This window comes from Ranitomeya variabilis, chromosome 1, assembly GCF_051348905.1.
Source record: "Ranitomeya variabilis isolate aRanVar5 chromosome 1, aRanVar5.hap1, whole genome shotgun sequence".
In the NCBI taxonomy this organism is placed as follows: domain Eukaryota; kingdom Metazoa; phylum Chordata; class Amphibia; order Anura; family Dendrobatidae; genus Ranitomeya; species Ranitomeya variabilis.
In genome coordinates this window covers 315,839,679-315,861,684 of record NC_135232.1, presented here as the reverse complement: position 1 = coordinate 315,861,684, position 22,006 = coordinate 315,839,679, and the positions used below count along the sequence as shown (strand labels likewise).

At 43.6% G+C, this 22,006-nt stretch overlaps 1 protein-coding gene across 5 annotated transcripts in view; it reads right to left on the bottom strand.

Moving 5' to 3' along the window:
- MORC2 (MORC family CW-type zinc finger 2) overlaps positions 1-22,006 on the bottom strand; it is a 209,842-nt gene that overhangs the window by 78,470 nt on the left and 109,366 nt on the right. For all 5 annotated transcript variants that reach the window (XR_013223992.1, XM_077297486.1, XM_077297506.1 and 2 more), the window contains exons 14-17: positions 16,892-17,032; positions 5,633-5,787; positions 5,081-5,209; positions 3,199-3,304 (exon numbers count right to left, since the gene is read on the bottom strand). Coding sequence is in view for 4 of the 5 variants with exons in the window: in XM_077297486.1 (XP_077153601.1) it covers positions 3,199-3,304; positions 5,081-5,209; positions 5,633-5,787; positions 16,892-17,032 (531 nt within the window). In the remaining variant the exon portion in view is untranslated. The remainder of the gene's footprint in view (positions 1-3,198; positions 3,305-5,080; positions 5,210-5,632; positions 5,788-16,891; positions 17,033-22,006) is intronic.

Here is a 22,006-nt window from a genome sequence, read left to right as displayed (position 1 = left end):
TGGGACGCCATGTCGCCTTTGGAGAGCCCCTGATGTGCCTAAACATTAAACCCCCCCACAAGTGACACCATTTTGGAAAGTAGACCCCCTAAGGAACTTATCTAGATGTGTTTTGAGACCTTTGATCCCCCAAGTGTTTCACTACAGTTTATAACGCAGAGCCGTGAAAATAAAAATTCTTTTTTTTTTTTCACAAAAATGATTTTTTAGCCTCCAGTTTTGTATATTCACAAGGGTAACAGGATAAATTGGACCCCAAAAGTTGTTGTCCAATTTGTCCAGAGTACGCTGATACCCCATATGTGGGGGGGGGGACCACTGTTTGGGCGCATGGCAGAGCTCGGGAGGGAAGGAGCGCCATTTGGAATGCAGACTTAGATGGATTGGTCTGCAGGCATCACGTTGCATTAGCAGAGCCCCTGATGTACCCAAAAAGTAGAAACACCCAAAAGTGACCCCATATTGGAAACTAGACCTCCCAAGGAACTTATCTAGATGTGTTGTGAGAACTTTGAACCCCCAAGCGTTTCACTACAGTTTACAACGCAGAGCCGTGAAAATAAAAAATCTTTTTTTTTCCCACAAAAATGATTTTTAGCCCCCCAAATTTATATTTTCCCAAGGGTAACAAGAGAACTTGGCCCCCAAAAGTTGTTGTTCAATTTGTCCCGAGTACGCTGATGCCCCATATGTTGGGGTAAACCCCTGTTTGGGCGCACAGGAAAGCTCGGAAGGGAAGGAGCACTGTTTTACTTTTTCAATGCAGAATTGGCTGGAATTGAGATCGGACGCCATGTCGCGTTAGAAGAGCCCCTGATGTGCCTGAACAGTGGAAACCCCCCAATTCTAACTGAAACCCTAATCCAAACACACCCCTAGCCCTAATCCCACCGGTAACCCTAACCACACCCCTAACCCTGACACACCCCTAACTCTAATCCCAACCCTAATCCCAACGGTAAATGTAATCCAAACCCTAACCCTAACTTTAGCCCCAACCCTAACCCTATCTTTAGCCCCAACCCTAACTTTAGCTCCAACCCTAGCCCCAACCCTAACCCTTGCCCTAACCCTAACCCTAGTCCTAACAGGAAAATGGAAATAAATACATTTTTTTAATTTTATTATTTTTCCCTAACTAAGGGGGTAATGAAGGGGGGGGGGGGGTTTGATTTACTTTTATAGCATTTTTTATAGCAGATTTTTATGATTGGCAGCCGTCACACACTAAAAAACGCTTTTTATAGCAAAAAAGTTTTTGCGTCTCCACATTTTGAGACCTATAATTTTTCCATATTTTGGTCCACAGAGTCATGTGAGGTCTTGTTTGAGGTCGTGTTCGGACACGTGACAGTTTTTGATCGCTTTTTATTCTGATTTTTGTGAGGCAGAATGACAAAAAAACAGCTATTCATGAATTTCTTTTGGGGGAGGCGTTTATACCGTTCCACGTTTGGTAAAATTGATAAAGCAGTTTTATTCTTCGGGTCAGTACGATTACAGCGATACCTCATTTATATCATTTTTTTATGTTTTGGCGCTTTTATACGATAAAAACTATTTTATAGAATAAATAATTATTTTGGCATCGCTTTATTCTGAGGACTATAACTTTATTTTTTCTTTGAGGACGCTGTATGGCGGCTCGTTTTTTTGCGGGACAAGATGACGTTTTCAGCGGTACCATGGTTATTTATATCCGTTTTTTTGATCGCGTGTTATTCCACTTCTTGTTCGGCGGTATGATAATAAAGCGTTGTTTTTTGCCTCGTTTTTTTTTTCTCCCCCTACGGTGTTCACTGAAGGGGTTAACTAGTGATATAGTTTTATAGGTGGGGTCGTTACGGACGCGGCGATACTAAATATGTGTACTTTTATTGTTTTTTTTTTTTATTTAGATAAAGAAATGTATTTATGGGAATAATATATATATTTTTTTCTTTATTTAGGAAAATTTTTTTATTATTTTTTTTTTTTTACACATTTGGGAATTATTTTTTTTTACTTTTTTTACTTTGTCCCAGGGGGGGACATCACAGATTGGTGATCTGACAGTTTGCATAGCACTCTGTCAGATCACTCTGAGCAGGCACTCGGTAAGCCACCTCCCTCCCTGCAGGACCCGGATGCCGCGGCCATCTTGGATCCGGGACCTGCAGCGAGGAAGGAGGTAGGAGACCCTCGGAGCAACGCGATCACATCGCGTTGCTCCGGGGGTCTCAGGGAAGCCCGCAGGGAGCCCCCTCCCTGCGTGATGCTTCCCTGTACCGCCGGCACACCGCGATCATGTTTGATCGCGGTGTGCCAGGGATTAATGTGCCGGGGGCGGTCCGTGACCGCTCCTGGCACATAGTGCCGGATGTCAGCTACAATAGTCAGCTGACAGCCGGCCGCGATCGGCCGCGCTCCCGTGAGCGCCGCCGATCGCGCTGGACGTACTATCCCGTCGGTGGTCATACGGGCCCACCCCACCTCGACGGGATAGTACGTCCAATGTCAGAAAGGGGTTAAAGTGGAAAAGTCATTTTAATTTTTATTTCATAAATCAATAGTACACATGAAAATAAGCAACTTTGTGATATATCTTAGAGAAATCTGCTTCTTTTTCTGCCAGATTTTGTCATCAAAATTCTCAACTCTGAGGTAAAATCTGTATTCAGACACAGACTTTCCAATTAGGCTGCTTTCACACTAGCGTCGGTACGGGGCTGTCGAGCTGCATCGGCCCGACGTACTGACGCATACTGTGAAAAAAATGCCCGTCGTGGGCAGCGGAAGCAGTCTTAAGATGCTTCCGCTGCCCCATTGTAAGGTCCGGGGAGGAGGGGGCGGAGTTTCGGCCGCGCATGTGCGGTCGAAAATGGCGGACACGACGTGCAAAAAAAAGTTACATGTAACTTTTTTTGTGCTGACGGTCCGCCATAACACGACGGTTGCGACGTGTGGCACTGCGTCGCAATGCGTCGCTAATAAAAGTCTATGGAGAAAAAAAGCATCCTGCGGGCAACTTTGCAGGATGCGTATTTTCTCCACAACGACGCATTGCGACGTGCAGTGCCAACGCTAGTGTGACAGTAGCCTTACTGAGATAGGAGATAGCAGCTGCTACTGATAAGATTCTATGCAGAGAAAAGAGCTAGAGATAGTAACAAGAGAAATCCGAACTACAACAGTTGCAATAACCTCCAAAGTACAAACCTATCTTGCTCTGTGTCAGGATTACTTGAGCAGACCCAAGTATCTGGGTATTCCTTCTCTACAGCACTGAGCTGGAAAGGAAGAGTCCGCCATTTCAAGCATAGATCTGCAAAGAAAACATTATAGTTAGTAATTAATAGAGAGCAAAACTCCCAATCATTTCAAAAAATAAGCAAAATGCAAGTAATTCTAACCTCCTTTCTAGAGGACTCACAGAGTTTGCATTACAAGAACAGCCCTGGCTCTCCAAGCAAAATCAACTTTTCATACTGCTGGGAAAGGGGACACAGCTGATCAGCTCAACCACTTCATAAAATGGCACGGTGATTTTCAGTTTTCGATTTTTTCTACCTCATCATCTTCCAAGAGCCCACCTTTTTATTTTTCATTCCACATAGCCATATGAAGGCATGTCTTTTCTTGCAGGACGACTATTAATTTTGAATTACACCATTCATTCTACCACAGTGTACTGGAAAATAGGAAAAACATTCCAAGAGAGGCGAAATTGCAAAAAAAAGTGCAATTCCACAATTGTGTTTTGGAGTTTTTGATTTACCATGTTCACTATATAGTAAAACTGAACTGTCAATACGATTCTCCAGGTCAGTATGAGTACACAGATACCAAACTTACATTTTTTTATTTATTTATTTTTTTAGTGAAAAAAAAAATTGCTTTTGTCACCATTTTCTGAGACTCATAAGGTTTGCATTTTTCAGATCTGGGGCTGGGTGTTAGCTTATTTTTAGTGTCCTAAGCTGACATTTTTACCAATTCCACTTTGGAGGTAGATACAATATTTTGATCTCTTCTTGTTGCAATGTTGCAGGGGATAAGGGTATGTGCACATGTTGTGGATTTGGCTGCGGACTTTTCCGTGCAGATTCAGAAAAATCCGAATGCAAAACGCTCTGCGTTTTACCTGCGGATTTACAGCGGATTTCACCTGCGGATTCCAATTATGGAACAGGTGTAAAATGCTGCAGAATCCGCACAAAGAATTGGCATGCTGCAGAAAATAAACCGCAGCATTTCTGGGCTGTATTTCCCGAAGCATGTGCACTGCGGATTTGGTTTTTCATAGGTTTACATAGTACTGTACACCGCATGGAAAACTGCAAGGGATTCCGCAGCGTCAAATCGGATTTGAACTTGTGCTTTTTTATTTTTTTCATGTTTGTAATTTTTTAATGCATTTAATAGTCCCTTTAGGGGACTTGAAGCTGCGATCATACAATTGCTTGTGCTATACATAGCAGTGCATCAGCACTCCTATGTATAGCTAAAATACAGATCTTCTAAATGCTGGCTTTCACAGGAGTATTGCAATGACAGGAATGGGCTCTCATGACAACCCATTGGCACCACGCAATCACATTACGGGAGCATTGATAGGCACATGGAATGACATCTCTGCCAAAGAGTGTTAAATGCAACGGGTGTTAAAGGCACATGATGGCTGATTGAACCAGCCATAATCTGCAGGGAAAAATGTGGGCTGTGTGTGCTAGTTGCATTAAAGACAGGGACACAACATAGGACATACATGTAGGTCACATATCTTGAAGGGGTTAATGCCTGAGGGCCACCTTACAGTACATTCTCTAGCAAAATGAATGGTGTAGTTTTCAATGACAACTTCTCCCATAAAAAAGCCCTCATATGACCACGTTAAAATGTTGAAAAAAAGTTATGGCTCTTAGAAGAGATAGGGGATGGGGGGGAGGGCCGAACCAGAAAATCATCATGTCAGGAAAAGGTTAATAGCAAAGTAGCTACTGGTTTTTCTAGTCCAAGCTGTACTTGATTAATAAATCACAGGAAGCAATACAATATAAACAAGTATCACATGCAAACTTCTATCAAGAAAGTTACTCACCACACTGAATAGTGGTTGGGATTTCCATTGCACGCCTTCGTTTAAACCGTAACTCAGTTGATGGTGGCTGATTCCAGTTTGCGGATATGTAGCCAAATTCATCCCAAAATTTTATAATGCCCTTCTGAGCTGCAAGTGAGAATAAACAAAGACGAGTTCAATTTTTGCTGTCAATCAAACTAACTTAGAACACCTTATGAATGCAAATTGCAAACTTTTTGAAAGTGTAATTACTATGGCTTCTATCAAAATAGTTTTTAAGGGAAGACTTTCAGGTACTTGCACCTGAAGTTATTAAAAAAAAAAACAGAACACAGTTTTGAAACAAAGGAAGATTGCATTGCCGTCAATGCAGTTTCTCTTATCAGACACAATGATGGAACCTGAAGGATCCCATTTCAGCTCATTTAAGTCCAGTAGGCCAGGTTGATATCAGTTGTGTATGTTTTGTATAGCAGTGGTTTATGGTTTCCATTGTGCAAACATAGCTTATAGCAATTGTATTCCAGTGTGCCAAAACAAGCCACCACGAGCCTCACAAACACAATTCACCTATGCCAATATCCTTCCAATACTGTGCCAAGTGCTCCCCCATAGCCTTCAGAAGGTGTCGGTACTCCTTGGCATCAGCGAAGTCTTGTTTGTTGTGTGTAGGCTCCAGGACAAGATAAGGGACATCAACCACTCCTACAACTCCTCCACAAGCCCTAGAAGGTAAAATGGTCAAATGATTATACTTTCAGTATAAAAATGGACAAAACAGAAAATGTGAAAACCAAAAAGTTAAAGAGAAAAGTTACAAAATACTGTCATGTTTGTAACATGCTAGCCCTGTTCCTGATATTTCTCAACATTGGACACATGTTCCTATGGAGTGACGGCTGTCACCCTGTCACATTTGTCGGAGATGTCCCTCCCTAAAGCGTTTTTTTAGTTTGCTGTTATAAAACAAACTAAATAGGGGGAAGATATTCCAGACACCCTGGAGGCGGTGTTGCTCTTCATGTTCAACATAGCCAAATCCCCTGATTGAAGGTTGCAAATCTCCCAACCCAGAAGTCTGGTAGGAGGAGATAGCGCAGACACAACAATTGGAAAAGCTTATGCCCATAAGCCAAAAGGAGATGACGCCACTTGGCTTCAGTGGATAGTTTTAGAAACATCCCCTATCTACTGCACTTTTCAGGGCTAGATATCCCCTTAGTCACCTCCTTTCTTTAGGCTGCCATCTGATTAACTTAATCTATGATGCACATTTTTGTCAAAACTTGATAAGGAATGTATGAAGTCTCAGGAGCTGAGCCTGCTTCACACTTGGCAGACACCAACTGTATTACATAGCCGACAACTGCCTGTAGTTACAGGTGTCAGATCACGTTCCAAATGTAACTTAAAAGGGAGTTCTCAAGTTTAGGGCATAACTTTCCAAGCGCTGGGGGGGTCTAACCCAATAGTAACATTGAAGATTAGCTAAGCACTTTGCTTGTCTATTTCCAGCGCTGCTGTTAATGAATGTAGTGGTAGTGCGCATGATCGACCGCCACTCCATTCAGCCGCGCTCTTCAGACAACAACGTGATCGCCAGGAACAAATTGGCTACCAAGACAGCTGGGGTCAGGCTTTTCAGCAGGCCATATTGGTTAACTGCCATATTGGTTCCCCTGTAAAGCTCAGCTCAATGAAAACCACAATTTTCCAATCTATTACAATACTGTGGTATATAGCATAAGCAATCGAATAATTGCAGGCTCAAGTCACAGAATTGCAGTTTTTCAGTCTCCACATTAGCGAAAATGCATGGAATCCACACATGACTATGAGAACAGCTATGTCAAAGCCTAGCACAAGGAAGGATAAAAAAGAAAGCAGATTTATATAACATGAAATACCAACATGATACAAAAGACACAGCGTCAAAAAAAGAAAAATGAATGTAAAAAAACCCCTACTAAAAAACGCATTGAAAAAATGCAAATAATTTAATTCATAGCCACAGAAATCATGCAGACAATCTGCAACATCAAAAACTCACCAAAAGTTCATTGTGGGAATGTAGACTCTGCTGGCATCAGAGTCCACGCAGTGCACGCAATATGAACATTCACAATTCTGCAGTCACATGGAGTGACTGCAGACTTGTTGACTAAGGCTGGACAACCCCTTTTATCCCCTTCTGACATCAGACGTAATAATCCATCCATGTCACCTGGGTCATTCCTGGAGCCGGCAGAATTCTAACGGCCCCTATGCCTTTGGATTGGAGACCCCGTGGCATGACGTAGGGTCCCAATCGTTGCCATGGTGTCATTGACGACATACGGGTCACCAGAGATAGGAAACTCGCTGATCATGCGCAGCGCATAATAAGCAACTTTCCCAGTCAGTGCAGAGGTGACAGTCTCTATAGCATGTGGGTGCTCCTGCACCCCATGCTGTAGAAGCAATCAGCCTGCAAAAAAAGATTGTCCCACAGTGGAACTAAGTAAAAACTTTTTTTTAAAAATCAATGTAAAAATAAAAAATAATAAAAATATATATATATCAAAAGACATTGCATCTCTGAATAAATATTTGAATGAAAAAAAATATATCTATAAATAATAAAAGTACACAAAAACCCAACCTATAAAACTGTCCCACTAGTTAACCCCTTTAGTGAATACTATAAAAAACAAAGGCAAAAAACAATGCTTTATCATCATACCGCTGAACAAAAAGTGGAATAAAATGCGATCAAAAAGATGGATATTAATAAACATGGTACCGCTGAAAAAGTCATCTTGTCCCGCAAAAAACAAGCCGCCATACAGCTCGATCAGCAGAAAAAGAAAAGTTATAGCTCTCAGAATAAAGTGAAGCCAAAAAAATGATCAAAAAATAGTTTTTATTGTGTAAAAGCGCCAAAACAAACAATATAAATGAGGTATCACTGTAATCGTACTGACCCAAAGAATAAAACTGCTTTATCAATTTTACCACACACGGAACAGCTTAAAAAAAAAAAAAAATACTGAATTGCTGTTTTTTGTTCATTCTGCATCTCAAAAATCAGAATTCAAAGGGATCAAAAAATGTAATATACCAATAAAAACGTCAACTCGTCATCCAGCAAAAAAACAAGCCCTCACATGACTCTGTGGGCCAAAATATGGAAAAACTATAGCTCTACTATTTTTTGCAATAAAAAGCGTCTTTTAGTGTGTGACAGCAGCCCAACATAAAAACCTGATATAAATCTGATATCGCTCTAATCGCACCGACGTGAAGAATAAAGTCGCCTAATCACCTATACTGCATGAGGAACGGCACAAAAAATAAAACCAATTCTTCAGCTGCTGTTGATTTTTTTATTCTGCTTCCCAAAGATCGCAGTAAGGCTCAGCGCACATTTATCCTGCGCTCTACGCTTGCATTGGGGTTTCCGTGTAAATCTCTAAAATATGTGATTCAGATAGAATCTCTGGCAGAAGATTCTGTATAATTAGGTAGATGGAGGCACTGAGGACATAGTCTGACCTGTGATCCGGCGGTGTCAGTCTTTTAGGATTGCATAAAAGTGCCATTGGCCACAGTTTTGTGTACTTCTGAAAAGAAGGACATTGCTGAACAGAGGCCAGACGGAGTCCAGAGTAACTCTGCTGCCTCACTATAGTGAATGGATCCCTAGCGGGGTTTCATCTGCATCACGTCACTCAGAGATTTAGCTGGAAACCCTGATATATATATATATATATATATGGTATTGGCGTACTCAGGAAAAAATAGACCTCAGTTTGTTTGTAATAAAAATTTGTATTAGCCCTTAGAAAAAGTAAAAACTTAGGGCTAAAAACATTTGAGTGGCAAAAATGTAATTTGTTCTTTATTCACTGCTCAGTGGTATAAAATTCTGTGAGGCACATGTGGTGTCAATATGATCACACTGCACCAGTAGATGAATTCATTGGCGAGTGTAGTTTTTAAAATGAGCGCACATATAGGGAGTTTCTTTTTTTCTGGCACATCCAGCAAAATCTGAACTCCAATATGGCGCCTCTTCCCTTCTGAGCTTTGCACTGTGCCTCAAAAAATGGTAATTAGACCTACCGGTAATTGTATTTCCAGGAATCCATCCTGACAGCACCATTGGAGGACGTCCTTCTTACCCTCAGTGGGACAAGAACAACAAGCGGTTAAAAGGACCCTCCCCACTTCACCCACCAGTGATTTTCTAAGTACCACATCTGGATGGATGCAAAAAAGAGTTTATTAACAGTTATACACCAATGTTACATCACATTAGTCAATAGTATAAACTTGCAGTGGGAGGGAACTAGTAGTGCTGTCAGGATGGATTCCTGGAAATACAATTACCGGTAGGTCTAATTATCGTTTTCCAGTTCACCACCTGACAGCACCATTGGAGGAATACCAAAGGATGGTAAACTAGGGTGGGACTACTGCATGTAATACTTTTCTACCAAAAGCTAACTGATCTGATGAGACCTCTAATTTATAGTGTCTGGCAAAGGTAAAAAGACTAGTCCAAGTCGCCGCCCTACAAATTTGCTCTGCTGAGGCACCCCCCTTCTCCGCCCATGATGTAGAGATAGCTCGAGTTGAATGGGCTCTAAGAATATCCGGGGGATCTTTCCCTTGGGCTGTATATGCTAGGTTTATCATGGTTTTGATCCACCTAGCAATGGTTGATTTTGTTGCCTTACAACCTCTATTTGGACCCCCGTACTGTATGAACAAGTTAGTGTCCAGTCTCCAGCCTTCCGTCGCCCCCAGGTATTTTAGAACAGTCTCCCCAACATCAAGGTTACGGTAGACCCCTTCTTTTGTGCTTCTAGGGTGTTGGCAGAATGAGGGAAGGATTATCTCCTGATTTATATTTGTTGAGGACACTACCTTAGGGAGGAAGGCTGGGTTAAGTCTTAAGACTATCCTGTCGTCAAAGATCTGAAGATATAGGTCCTGAGTGGATAGAGCCTGCATCTCCCCCAATCTTTTAGCTGATGTGATGGCAATCAGGAAGGCAGTTTTAAAGGAGAGATTGGCTATGCTCATATCTTCTGATAACAAGTACGGGGTCTTACACAGGGCATTAAGGACCAGGTTTAGGTCCCAAGGAGGAGTTGATTTTCTCACAAGTGGTCTCATTCTCTGAGAGGCCCTGGAAAATCTTGCTATCCAAGGATGAGAGGCTAGTGACATATCAAAAAAGACACTAAGCGCTGCAATCTGTACTTTTAAAGTACTAGGCCGGAGGCCTTTCCCAAAGCAGAGTTGCAAGAAATCAAGGATTCTGGGAATGTCCGGTTTTGAGGTATCCACAAGAACCTCTCCCAGAAAGGAACAATAACGCTTCCAGATCTTATTATAAATCTCTGAAGTCACCGGCTTTCTGCTTGCCTGGAGTATGGTAATGACATCCTCTGACAGGCCTCTGGATCTTAGGGTTCGCCGTTCAGGATCCAAGCAGATAGGTGTAGAGATTCTGGGTCTTTGTGGAACACCGGCCCCTGTAGTAGAAGGTCCTGCCTGTTCGGTAGTAAGATTGGTTTCTCTGTTGACATTCTGGATAGTAGAGAAAACCAGCTCCTTTTTGGCCAAAAAGGAACCACCAGGATTACGGTTGCTCTCGTCCCGTATCTTCCTGAGTGTCTTCGGTATCAGAGGAAGAGGAGGAAATGCGTACAGGAGACCTTCTCCCCAACACTGAGACAAGGCGTCTACTCCTGTGGCTCCATCTAGAGGATTGAGAGAAAAAAATGCTCTGGTTTTTGCATTTGACCTGGTGGCAAAAAGATCCACTTGAGGTGTTCCTCACTGCTGGCACAGACTGCTGAATATTTCTGGGTTTAGTTCCCATTCTCCTTTATGTACCGGAGTCCTGCTCAAGAAGTCTGCTACTTGATTTTTGGCGCCTTCCAGGTGGACTGCCCAGATGGATTTGACAGATTTCTCCGCCCATCTGAAGATCTGGTCTGCTAAGTATTGCAGCGGTGGATGTTTTGGACCTCCTTGGTGTCTTAGAAATGCCACTGCTGTCACATTGTCGGACAGTATTCTTACATGTCTGTCTCTGACCTGTGACTGGGCATGGTATAGCACCTTCCAGATCGCATACAGCTCTCTGAAATTTGACGACCTTGCGGCAATCTGAGGACTCCATTCTCCCTGGTAGTATGTCCTTTCTATATGTCCGCCCCATCCGAATTGACTGGCGTCTGTGGTAACAGTGACGCAGGAAGCGAGGACCCATGGAACCCCCACTTTTAGGTTCTTCGGTGTGGTCCACCAGGTTAGGGATTTCTTTACTGACGGAGAATCTTCCTGTCCAGGGAGCTTTGTTTCCTGTTCCAAGATTTCAAAACCTCTCTCTGCAATCTCCGCGAGTGGAACTGGCTCCATTTCACACAGGGTATGCATGCTGTCATAAAGCCCAGAATCCTCATTGCCTTCCTTATGGAGGGGGTACTCTTTCTGAATTGGTGTATGTGCCTGATCAAGGCCTCCTGTCTGTCTTCCAGTAAGAAAGATGTTCGGGCGTTGGAGTCTAATATGACCCCCAAAAATTTCATTCTGGAATTTGGGACCAGGCATGATTTTTTCCAATTCACAATCCACCCCAGGTCCTGTAGAATGGAAAGTGTGAAGCTGCAGTCTATCTCGAGAAGTTTCTCTGACCTCGCCATTATCAGAAAGTCGTCCAGATATGGCACTATGGCAACATTCTGGTTCCTTAAATAAGCTACCACTTCTGACATTAGTTTGGTGAATATTCTGGGCACCGAAGCAAGCCCGAAGGGGAGACAGCTGAACTGGAAGTGATACATTATTCCCTTGTTCATAAGGGCGAATCTCAGAAACTTTTGGTAGGAATTGTGTATTGGGACATGGTAGTATGCACTGCTTAGATCTAAGGTGCACATTACCATGTCTTTGTCTATGAGAGGCGTTGTGGACCTTATAGATTCCATCCTGAATCTTTTGTACTGGACCCACCTGTTCAAGGGTTTTAAATTTATGATAGTTCGGGGGTCTCCCGAAGGGTTTTTTTATTGAAAACAAGTGAGAGTAATGGCCCTTGCCTCTTTCTGAGATGGGTACTGGAATGATTGCGTCTAACTCTACCAACTTCTGGATGTTTGTCCACATAGATGAGTCTGAGAGCGGACAGGGTCTGGTTACTACAAATCTTTCTGGGGGATGGTTGGAGAACTCTAGTTTGTACCCCTGAGCAATTACCTGCAAAATCCAAGGATTTGGGGATATTTTCTGCCAACCCCCTAGAAATTTTTGTAACCGACCACCCACCTTGATGTCATTTATTCGGCTTTCATGCACCTGAACTTGGAAAGATGGAGTCTCTACCGTTTCCACCTTTGGGATAAGACCGCCTCCCAGTCTTCCCTTTCCCCCTGTAGTCTAACTTCTGACCAGGACGGGATCTACGAAAGGGCTGAAATTTTTTAGTATTCTCCTCAGGGAACCCCTTCTTTTTATCTGAGGCTTTTTCTAAGATGTCATCTAGAATAGGCCCAAATACTTTATTCCCTGAGAATGGGATTCCGCACAGTTTATTTTTTGATTGGATATCCCCTGACCAAGTCTTTAGCCAGATAGCTCTTCTGGCCGCGTTGGACAAGGACTCGCTTCTGGCAGCGAAGCGTACAGATTCTGCTGAAGCGTCCGCCATAAAGCCTGTTGCGAGTTTAAGCAGCGGAAGAGATTTGAGAATAACATCTCTGGAAGTCTTAGCTTTGAGATGTTCCTCCAAATCATCTATCCATAGATGCATGGACTGGGCTACTGATGTTGCAGCTATATTGGCCCGTATTATTGCTGCCGAGGATTCCCAAGTTCTCCTGAGCAGACCATCTGCTTTACGGTCCATTGGATCCTTTAAGGCGGAGGAATCTTCAAATGGAATTAAGGTCTTCTTCACCACTTTTGCCAATGGAACATCAATTTTGGGAACTCCATGCCACACTTTAATGTCCTCCGGATTATAAGGTAAACGGAGTCTGAAGTCTCTAGGTACTACTAGTCTCTTCTCCGCTTCCTGCCATTCTTCCAGAATCATGGAACGGATGTGATTGTTGACTGGAAATTCTTTGTGACTTGAGCATGTAAACCGCCAAACATTTCATCCTGGATCGAGGTCTCCTCTGGCGTGTCCTGTAACTGCATGGTGTTACGAACTGCATGAAGAAGCTCATCTGTATCTGCAGCTGAGAAGAGATATCTCTTCCCTCTGCCCAATGATCCGTCTCTTTCTTCCTGGTCTGAATCTTCCGAAATCTCTCCTTCAGAAGAAGGACTAGACTCTCTTGGCCTTTTCCGTGACGTTTGCGGTTCCAACTGACTTGTGTGGGGAAGGTTCAAGCTTGAGATGGATGCCTGAACCTCCTGCTGAATCATTGACCTCATACTGGTTAATAACGCAGTCTGTTCATCACCCACAATCTTAGATGTGCACGACTTGCATAATGGCTTCCGCCAATTTAGCAACACAAATCGGACATTTACTCTTCCCGGATTTTCTCCTTTCAGGTGCGGGGATGGGAGGCTCTGCCTAGAATACATAGAGATACCCCGTAGATAGGGAAGTAGGGGGAGGGGTGAGCATTGTGGTATGGCTTAGTATAGCCCACTCACGTGCCCCTGAAGCTGGTCAGTCCCCTCAGGTCTGGCTATTTCCTCCATAGTGAAGATTAAACCGTATAGCCGAGTGCTCCCTTTCAGGATGGCCGGCGGCATAAAGACTCCCTTATGACATTTACGGTATATAGGATTTTACCTGGTTGATCCTGCCTTCCTTACTGCCGCTGCGGATGACGTGCTGCAAAGCCTCACCGAGGCCGGCGCTGCTGCCAGCGTCCCCGTGCTCCGGCGATTGCCGCGACCGGAAGTGAAGCGGCCGTCGCGGCTGGAAGTGACGCGGCCGCTGAACCCGGAAGTGGCCGCTTGGATGCGGCCGCCGGAGCAAGCTGCGGCCGCACGCTGGAAATCGGTCGCCGCTGGAAGCGACCGCCGCATCACCACCCAGGCACCCGGACCGAGAGCCCCCTGTGCGGAGGAAACGGACCCGACCCCAGGAGCAGAGCTACACTGGGGAGGCTGAGGGACCACCCATAGCAGGTATCAACCGCAGATATCTTGCGGCAGGGAAGGGAAAGGCTGGGCCCCCCGATCCCCACCATCTGCACAGCAGCATCGGAGGAAAAGCTTGCCGTTCCTATCCACAGTGGGACAGGAAAAACACTGGTGGGTGGAGTGGGGAGGGTTCTTTTAACCGCTTGTTGTTCCTGTCCCACTGAGGGTAAGAAGGACGTCCTCCAATGGTGCTGTCAGGTGTTGAACTGGAAAGTAGTATTCCCCCACATATGGGGTATCCACGTACTCATGAGAAATTGCACAACAAACTGTATGGTGCAATCCCCTGTTACCCTTATGAAAATGTAACATTTGGGGCCAAAGTAACATTTTTGTGGGAAAAACGTGATTTTCTCATTTTTACGGCTCAACATTATAAACTTCTGTGAAGCACCTGAGGGTTCAATGTGCTCACCACACATCTATATTAGTTCCCTGAGGGGTCTAGTTTCCAAAATAGTGTCACTTGTGGGGGATTTTCACTGTTTAGGCACATCAGGGGCTCTCCAAAAGCGACATGGCAACTGACAATTGTTCAAGCAAATTTTACATGAAAAAAGTCAAATGGTGCCTCTTCCCTTCTGAGCTCTGGCGTGCGCAAAAACAGTGGTTTTCACCCTCATATGGGATATCGCCATGCTCAGGAGAAGTTACACAACAAATTTTGGGGTCCATTTTTTCCTGTTACCCTTGTCAAAATAGAAAAAAAAAATGGATCTGAAGTCATTTTTTCGTGGGAAAAAAAGTTAAATGTTCAAAGGAATTTAAAAAATAAATAAAATGAAGCATCTAAAGCATTAAGAAACTTCTTGAATGTGGTTTTGAGCACTTTGAGGGGTGCAGTTTTTTAGAATGGTGTCACTTTTGGGCATAGTCTATCATAGACTCCTCAAAGTGACTTCAAAAGTGATATGGGCCCAAAAAAAAAAAAAAAAAAAAAAAAGTCACATTTTGCTGGAAAAATGAGAAATTGCTTGTCAACTTTTAACCCTTATAACTTCCTAACAAAAATAAACAATTGGTTCCGAAATTGTACTGATGTAAAGTAGATATGTGAGAAATGTTATTTATTAACTATTTTATGTGACATATTTCTGTGATTTAAGGGCATGAATATTCAAAGTTGGAGAATTGCTAAATTTTTAAAAATTTTCTTCACAAACGCACGCAATTCATACCGAATAAATTTTAGCCCCATCATGAAGTACAATATGTCCCGAAAAAAAAAACTGTCTCAGAATCACCGGGATCCTTTGAAGCGTTCCAGAGTTATTAATTCATAAAGTGACAGTGGTCAGAATTGTAAAAATTGGCCAGGTCATTATCGTGCAAACCACGATTTACCTTCGGGGGTAAAGGGGTTATGAAGAGAAGTGTTGAGGCATAATTTTGCAAACGCAGAAGATGAACGAGTCCAGTAAGTAGTCAAAAGAACTGTTTTTCATTTTATTTTCTTTTAAAGGGAACCTGTCAGCAAGATTGTGTGCAGTAACTTACAGATGTGTCAGGTCGACGACTTTATACTGATTAAAATGATCCCTTGGTAGACGAAATCCATCTTGTGGTTGTTATTGTTTAATCTTTAGTTGTAGTTTTCAGTTAATGATATGCCCGTGCTCAGGGGCGGCCTGTGGGGGGAGGGTGGGTCTTCATTATGAATAGGTAATCAGAGTACCACATGAAGACTGCTGACAGGTCACTCACCCCTCAGTGACCTGCCCCCTAGTTTACATAATAAATATTATTTATTTATCCATCTTGGGAGAAAAGAAAAAAACCTTTTGTAGGCAGGCGCTGCCGATGCATGCTCTTCAGCATGATCGGATCTATACTGTGTATGTAATTAATATATTTGTTGTCATCCATAAAAAGAAAAAAAAAAATCAGTGTGAAAATAGCGTCGGCCGCACCTGCACAGTAGCCGCTATCAGATTGCCAATAGCGGATACTGCGCAGGCGCCATTTTCAAACTGATTACGGTTATCCATAAATGAATTTAAAAAAAAAGAAAGAAATTACATACACATAGATGTGATCATAATATATTCATTATGTAAAGTAAGGGGTATGTCACTGAGGGATCAGTGACCTGTTAGTTACTATACTGGTGAATATCTAAGCAGAGCATCACATTAAGACCCTCCCACATAGGTCGCCCTGAAGCACAAGCATATAATTAACTCAAAACTGAAAATAAAGATTAAACAACCACAAGTCAGATTTCATCAACCAAGATATCATTTTAAATCAGTATAACGGCGCTAATCTCACAGTGTCTATAAGTTACTGAGCACAACCGTGCTGACAGGTTCTCTTTAAGATACATCACTTGCATCTTGAAACCATGCAAAAAATTAAAAATAAATTATAATATATACATAATAAATATATATATATATACATATATATATATATATATATATATATATATATATATATATATATATATATACATACATACATATACATACACACACATCTGATGCAAGCAATTCAAACAATACCATTTTTATATACATAACGTGTGTTCTCTAAAAGCAGCAACAAATATCCTCTTCATTCCACTTTAAAAATATATGCACTCTAATGTTTAAAAAATGAATTAAAAAAAACAAACAAATCACATTCATCAAATTGGCAAGTAAAATAAAAGGTCATACTTACATTCCGCCTTCAAGCTGAGGTCCAACTTTCTCATACATTTTAATTAACCGACTGCAGTTATACACAAACATGCCATCAAGTTCACGTTGTTCAATATTCACTCCAAAAATAAAATTTAACTCTTTTGGTTCTTTTAGGGCTCTAAAAACAAAATACGAATAAATGATCTTAACTGTAGAATTCATTTTCTTAACTGTACATTGTTTAATTTGTTAGAATATCCTTTTTTGTACTTCCTTTTATAAGTAAAAGAATTTACAGAAATGGGAAGCTACTTTGTCTTCAGTTACAAAAGATACATGAAAGAAAATAATTCATTATTTCCTTAAAATGTTCCATTTCTGCATCTGTTGCATAGATTGTTATAAGTTTATAAGTCAAACTCCTGGATACAGCTTAAACAAGCAGGTTATTTCTTAATCTCTAAAAATGTCCTCATGTGTTAAGGTACCGTCACACTCAGCGACGCTGCAGTGATATAGACAACGAGCCGATCGCTGCAGCGTCGCTGTTTAGGTCGCTGTAGAGATGTCAAACACAGCAGCTCCAGAACGATGCAGGAGCGATCCTGTGACGTAACGGTGACTCATTTATCGTTCTCACAGGTCGTTAGCTCCATGTAAAACATCCCTGGCATCGTTGCTTTTGCTGTCAAACACGACGATACACGCCAATCTGACGACCAAATAAAGTTTTGGACTTCTAGCTCCGAGCAGCGATATCACAGCGGGATCCAGATCGCTGCTGTGTGTCAAACACAACAAGATCACTATCCAGGACGCTGCAACGTCATGGATCGTTGTCGTTCTCGTTGTAAAGTTGCTCAGTGTGAAGGTACCTTTACTGCTGCCATTAGTCACTAATAACAAGTCTCCAAACTCATTTAACTGTGTACCAGTTAAAGTAGTTGCATAGAACTAAAGTGCTAACTGTGTACCAGTTGATTGCAAACAAATACCATGTATACTCGACTATAAGAAGAGTTTTCCAGCACATTTTTATGTGCTGAAAAGAGGCATTTTTAGTACTCACTGTAAAATCTTTGAGCCTTTATTGGGGGATACAGGTAACCATGGGTGTATGCTGCTGTCGCTAGGAGGCTGGCACTAGTTAAAAAAGGAAAAAAAAAAAAAAAAATAGCTCCTCCTCAGCAGTATACACCCACTGACAGGCACCAAGTACCTCAGTTAGTGTTAAAGCAGTAGGAAAAGCAACCAAAGACTCAACAAATGTATGAACCCAACAACAAAGGCACTTAGGCCCAAAAGAGGTACAAACAGATAGAGAGGGTGCCGTGTCCCTCAATGAAGGCTCCAAGAAAGATTTTACGTTGAGTACCAAAAATCCCTCTTTCTTTATAGCTTTATTAGGGGATACAGGTAACCATGGGACATCCCAATGCAGTCCGCAGGGTGAGAGCCAGAAAAAAAAGAAAAGAAAACAGACTTCGGTCAATCGGTGCGTAATCAATGACTGCAGCACCTTACTTCACAGGCCTGCTTCAGAGAGGCATGGGTATAAACCCTGTAGAACCTTGCGAACGTGTGCAAAGATGACCAGGTCGCGGCCTTAAAAATCTGTAAAGCTGAAGCTTGGTGACGAAATGCCCAGGAAGCCCCCACCGCCCAAGTGGAGTTTGCCTTCACCCCCGGGGAGGCCGTTTGTCCTGCACTCGGTATGCCTCCAATATTGGCGTATGAATTCAACGGACAATAGTGGATTTAGAAGCAGGGAGCCCTTTACGACGACCTTCGAAGATGACAAACAAGGCATCAGAGTGGCAAAAGGAAGCAGTCCTAGAAAGGTAGACTCGGATGGCTCTGACAAGATCCAACTTGTGGAGGGACTTCTCCAGGGGATGGACAGGAGAGGGACATAGAGAAGGAAGGAAGATGTCTTCATTAATGTGAAATGAAGAGGCTACCTTAGGTAGGAAAGAAGGAATGGGTCTGAGAACTACCTTGTCCTGATGTAGAATCAGAAACGGAGTATGGCAGGATAATGCCGCTAACTCACTCTCCTGATGGACGTAATGGCAACTAAGAAGGCAACTTTCCATGACAGGAGAGATAATGCAATGTCTTGAATTGGCTCAAAAGGAGCACGCTGGAGTGCGCCAAGGACAAGGTTAAAATCCCATGGATCCATCAGAGGACGATAAGGAGGTGCCATGAAGAAAAAAGTCTTTACCTGGGAACGAGAAGCCATATTTTGTTGGAAAAGAACTGACAAAGCGGAAACCTGACCCTTTACGGTACCGAGAGATAGACCAGAATCAAGACCCACATGTAGAATCCCCAGGATGGAAGGAAGGGAAAAAGACATAGGGACAAAATTGTTGTCCTCACTCCACAGAAAGAAGGCCTTCCAGCATCTGTGGTAGATACGCAAGGATGCTGGTTTTCTTGTCCTAATCATGGTCTGAATGACCTGATGGGAAAAACCGGCCTCCCTCAGGACTGTGGCCCCAACGGCCAAGCCGTTAAACTCAGAGACTGAACTCTGGTGGAAAAGGGGCCTCGTGAGAGAAGATCTGGATGGTCTGGAAGCCTCCAGGCAGAGTCAATGGGCATGTTCACCAGATCTGCGTACCAGGCCCTTCTTGGCCTTTCTGGAGCTACAAGGATTACGGGAATTTCCTCCTCTATCTTTTTCACGAATCTCGGAATTAAGGGGAGAGGTGGAAAAAGATAAGGCAGCTGGAATTGGGATCATGGGATCACTAGGGCATCGCAACTGATGGCTAGTGGATCCCGGGACCTGGCTACAAACTGAGGAACCATGTGGTTCATCCGAGAAGCCAGGGTTGACGTCCGGCGTGCCCCATCTCTGGCATATCTGGTTTAAGACAGCAGGGTTGAGAGACCACTCACCCGACACGAGACCCTGACGACTGAGAAAACAGTCTGCCCAATTTTCCACCCCCAGAATGTGTACGGTTGATATGGCGGAAAAGTGACGCTCATCGCAGAATCCTTTGTTACCTCTGCCATCACCTGTTTGCTGCGAGTCCTGCCTTGATGGTTTATGTAAGCCACGGCAGTGGCATTGTCCGATTGTATGCAGACCGGCTGGCCTGCGAGGAGGGATTGCCAGCGGCAAAGGGCAAGAAAAAGTGCCCTTATCTCCAGAAGATTGATGGGGAGAGCAGCTCCTTGGGACGTTCCAGCGACCCTGCGCTGTGTGATGAAGAAACACCGCTCCCCAACCGAGGAGACTGGCGTTGGTGGTGAAGACCTGCTACCGGAGAGGGAGGAAGGACCTCCCGTGCAGGACTGAGGCGTATAGTGTCCACCAAGTCAGGGATTGCTCAGGGATTGCCTCACCTTGAGGGGCAGAAGCTCGGGCCGGTCCAGAGAGACGGTCCTCATGTCCCAAGCAGACAAGAGGGCCAGCTGAAGAGCACTGGTATGGAACTCTGCAAAAGGCACAGCTTCCTTGGTGGCAATCATTTTCCCCAGAACTCTCATCCAGGATCGCAGGGGAAGAGGAGCTGGTCGCTTTAGAGTGTGGATGCCCTGGAATAGGGATGAAAACTAGTACTTTGGAAGGAGAAACTGGCTTAGGCCGTGTCGAACCTCATACCCAGAAACACCAGGTGCTGAGCTGGGGGTCAGGGAGGACTTCTCTCTGTTGACAATAAAGCCGAGACGGACCAGAGAGTCCAGAGTAATCTGAAGACTCTGGCCGTAGTCCCAGCGGGACGGCCCCTTAATCATAAGATCGTCCAAGTAAGGGATTATGAGAATCCCCTTGACGAAGGATGGCCATGACCACTGCTATGACCTTCATGAATACTCTGGGGGAAGAGGCCAGGCCGAAGAGAAGAGCCGTGAACTGATAGTGGTCCTCCTGGATCACAAACCGCAGGAATCTCTGATGCTGAACACAAACAAGACTGAAGATAAGCATCCTGAATGTCTACAGAGCAAAGAAATTCTCCCGGTTCCATGGAGGCGATAACCAAACGCAGGGACTCCATTCTGAAATGACGGATCGATCCGTCTTTCTTCAAGACTACGAAAAGATTGGAGTACTACCCTGAAAACCGTCCGTTTCGGGGGAACGGGTACCATTACTCCTATGCGTAGTAGGAAAGAGACGGTCTGAATAATCCCTGGGCCCCGAGTCGATTTTGTAACCGGAAGTAACAATCTATATGACCCAGGCATCGTCGACAACCGAAAACCATGCGTCCCAGAAGAGAAGAGGCCAGCCTCCCACCCTGGAGAGATTCCTGGGTGGGGGTGACCTGTCACACCGAGGGAATTCTGTTGATGGATGAAAGGGTTAATGTGGATATGGTCTGCACTGCTGAATGATCGCAGATCCAAAATGTTTCACATGAAGAATGGAGGTTTTGGAGGTTTTCTTCAACACGTTTCAAAGTCTAAACGACTTCATCAGGAAATACCACACAATTACCTAATGATGAATTACCTGATGAAGAAGTCGTTCAGACGTTGAATACAATCACCATTCTTCATGTGAAACATTTTGGACCTACGTTCATTCAGCAGTGAGGACCATATCCACATTAACCCTTTCATCTACCTACAGTACAGTCACTTGTTGACCCGTAGACCTGCTGCAGCGGATATTTTTACATGCTATTTTGATAGCTCCATCTAGTGAGTATAATCTAACTATATTGTCTCACTCTGCATCAGATAAGACCCTATTTTGCGCTGATCTCTCCAGCAGTATTTTGAGGAAAATCTGTTGGAGCGGGACCCTGAAGACATGGAGGAGCGATCCTTTGGACGCCGGTGAGGGGCAGGTTTGAAAGACGGCTTCTTCCTTTCCCCTTGGGCGGAATAGCGGTCCTGCTGGGTGTAAGCTCCTGAAGCAGAAAAGGGTCAAAAGGAGTGACCTCTTATTAAAAAGACGTTTAGCTGCAGCACGCTCAGTGATTACCAGACACTGGCGATCAATAGCAATCCCATCTAAGTCTGAATGGCAGCAAGAGCTGTCACACATATGCTACATGGAGGAATTATCTGCAGAAGTCTGGCGGCCCTGGATCCTATTCAGTGATTCACCAAATTTCCAATCATTATTTACCTGATCAAGACTATTAGTAGGTGACATCATCTGTACAAGCTCTCCTCCCCG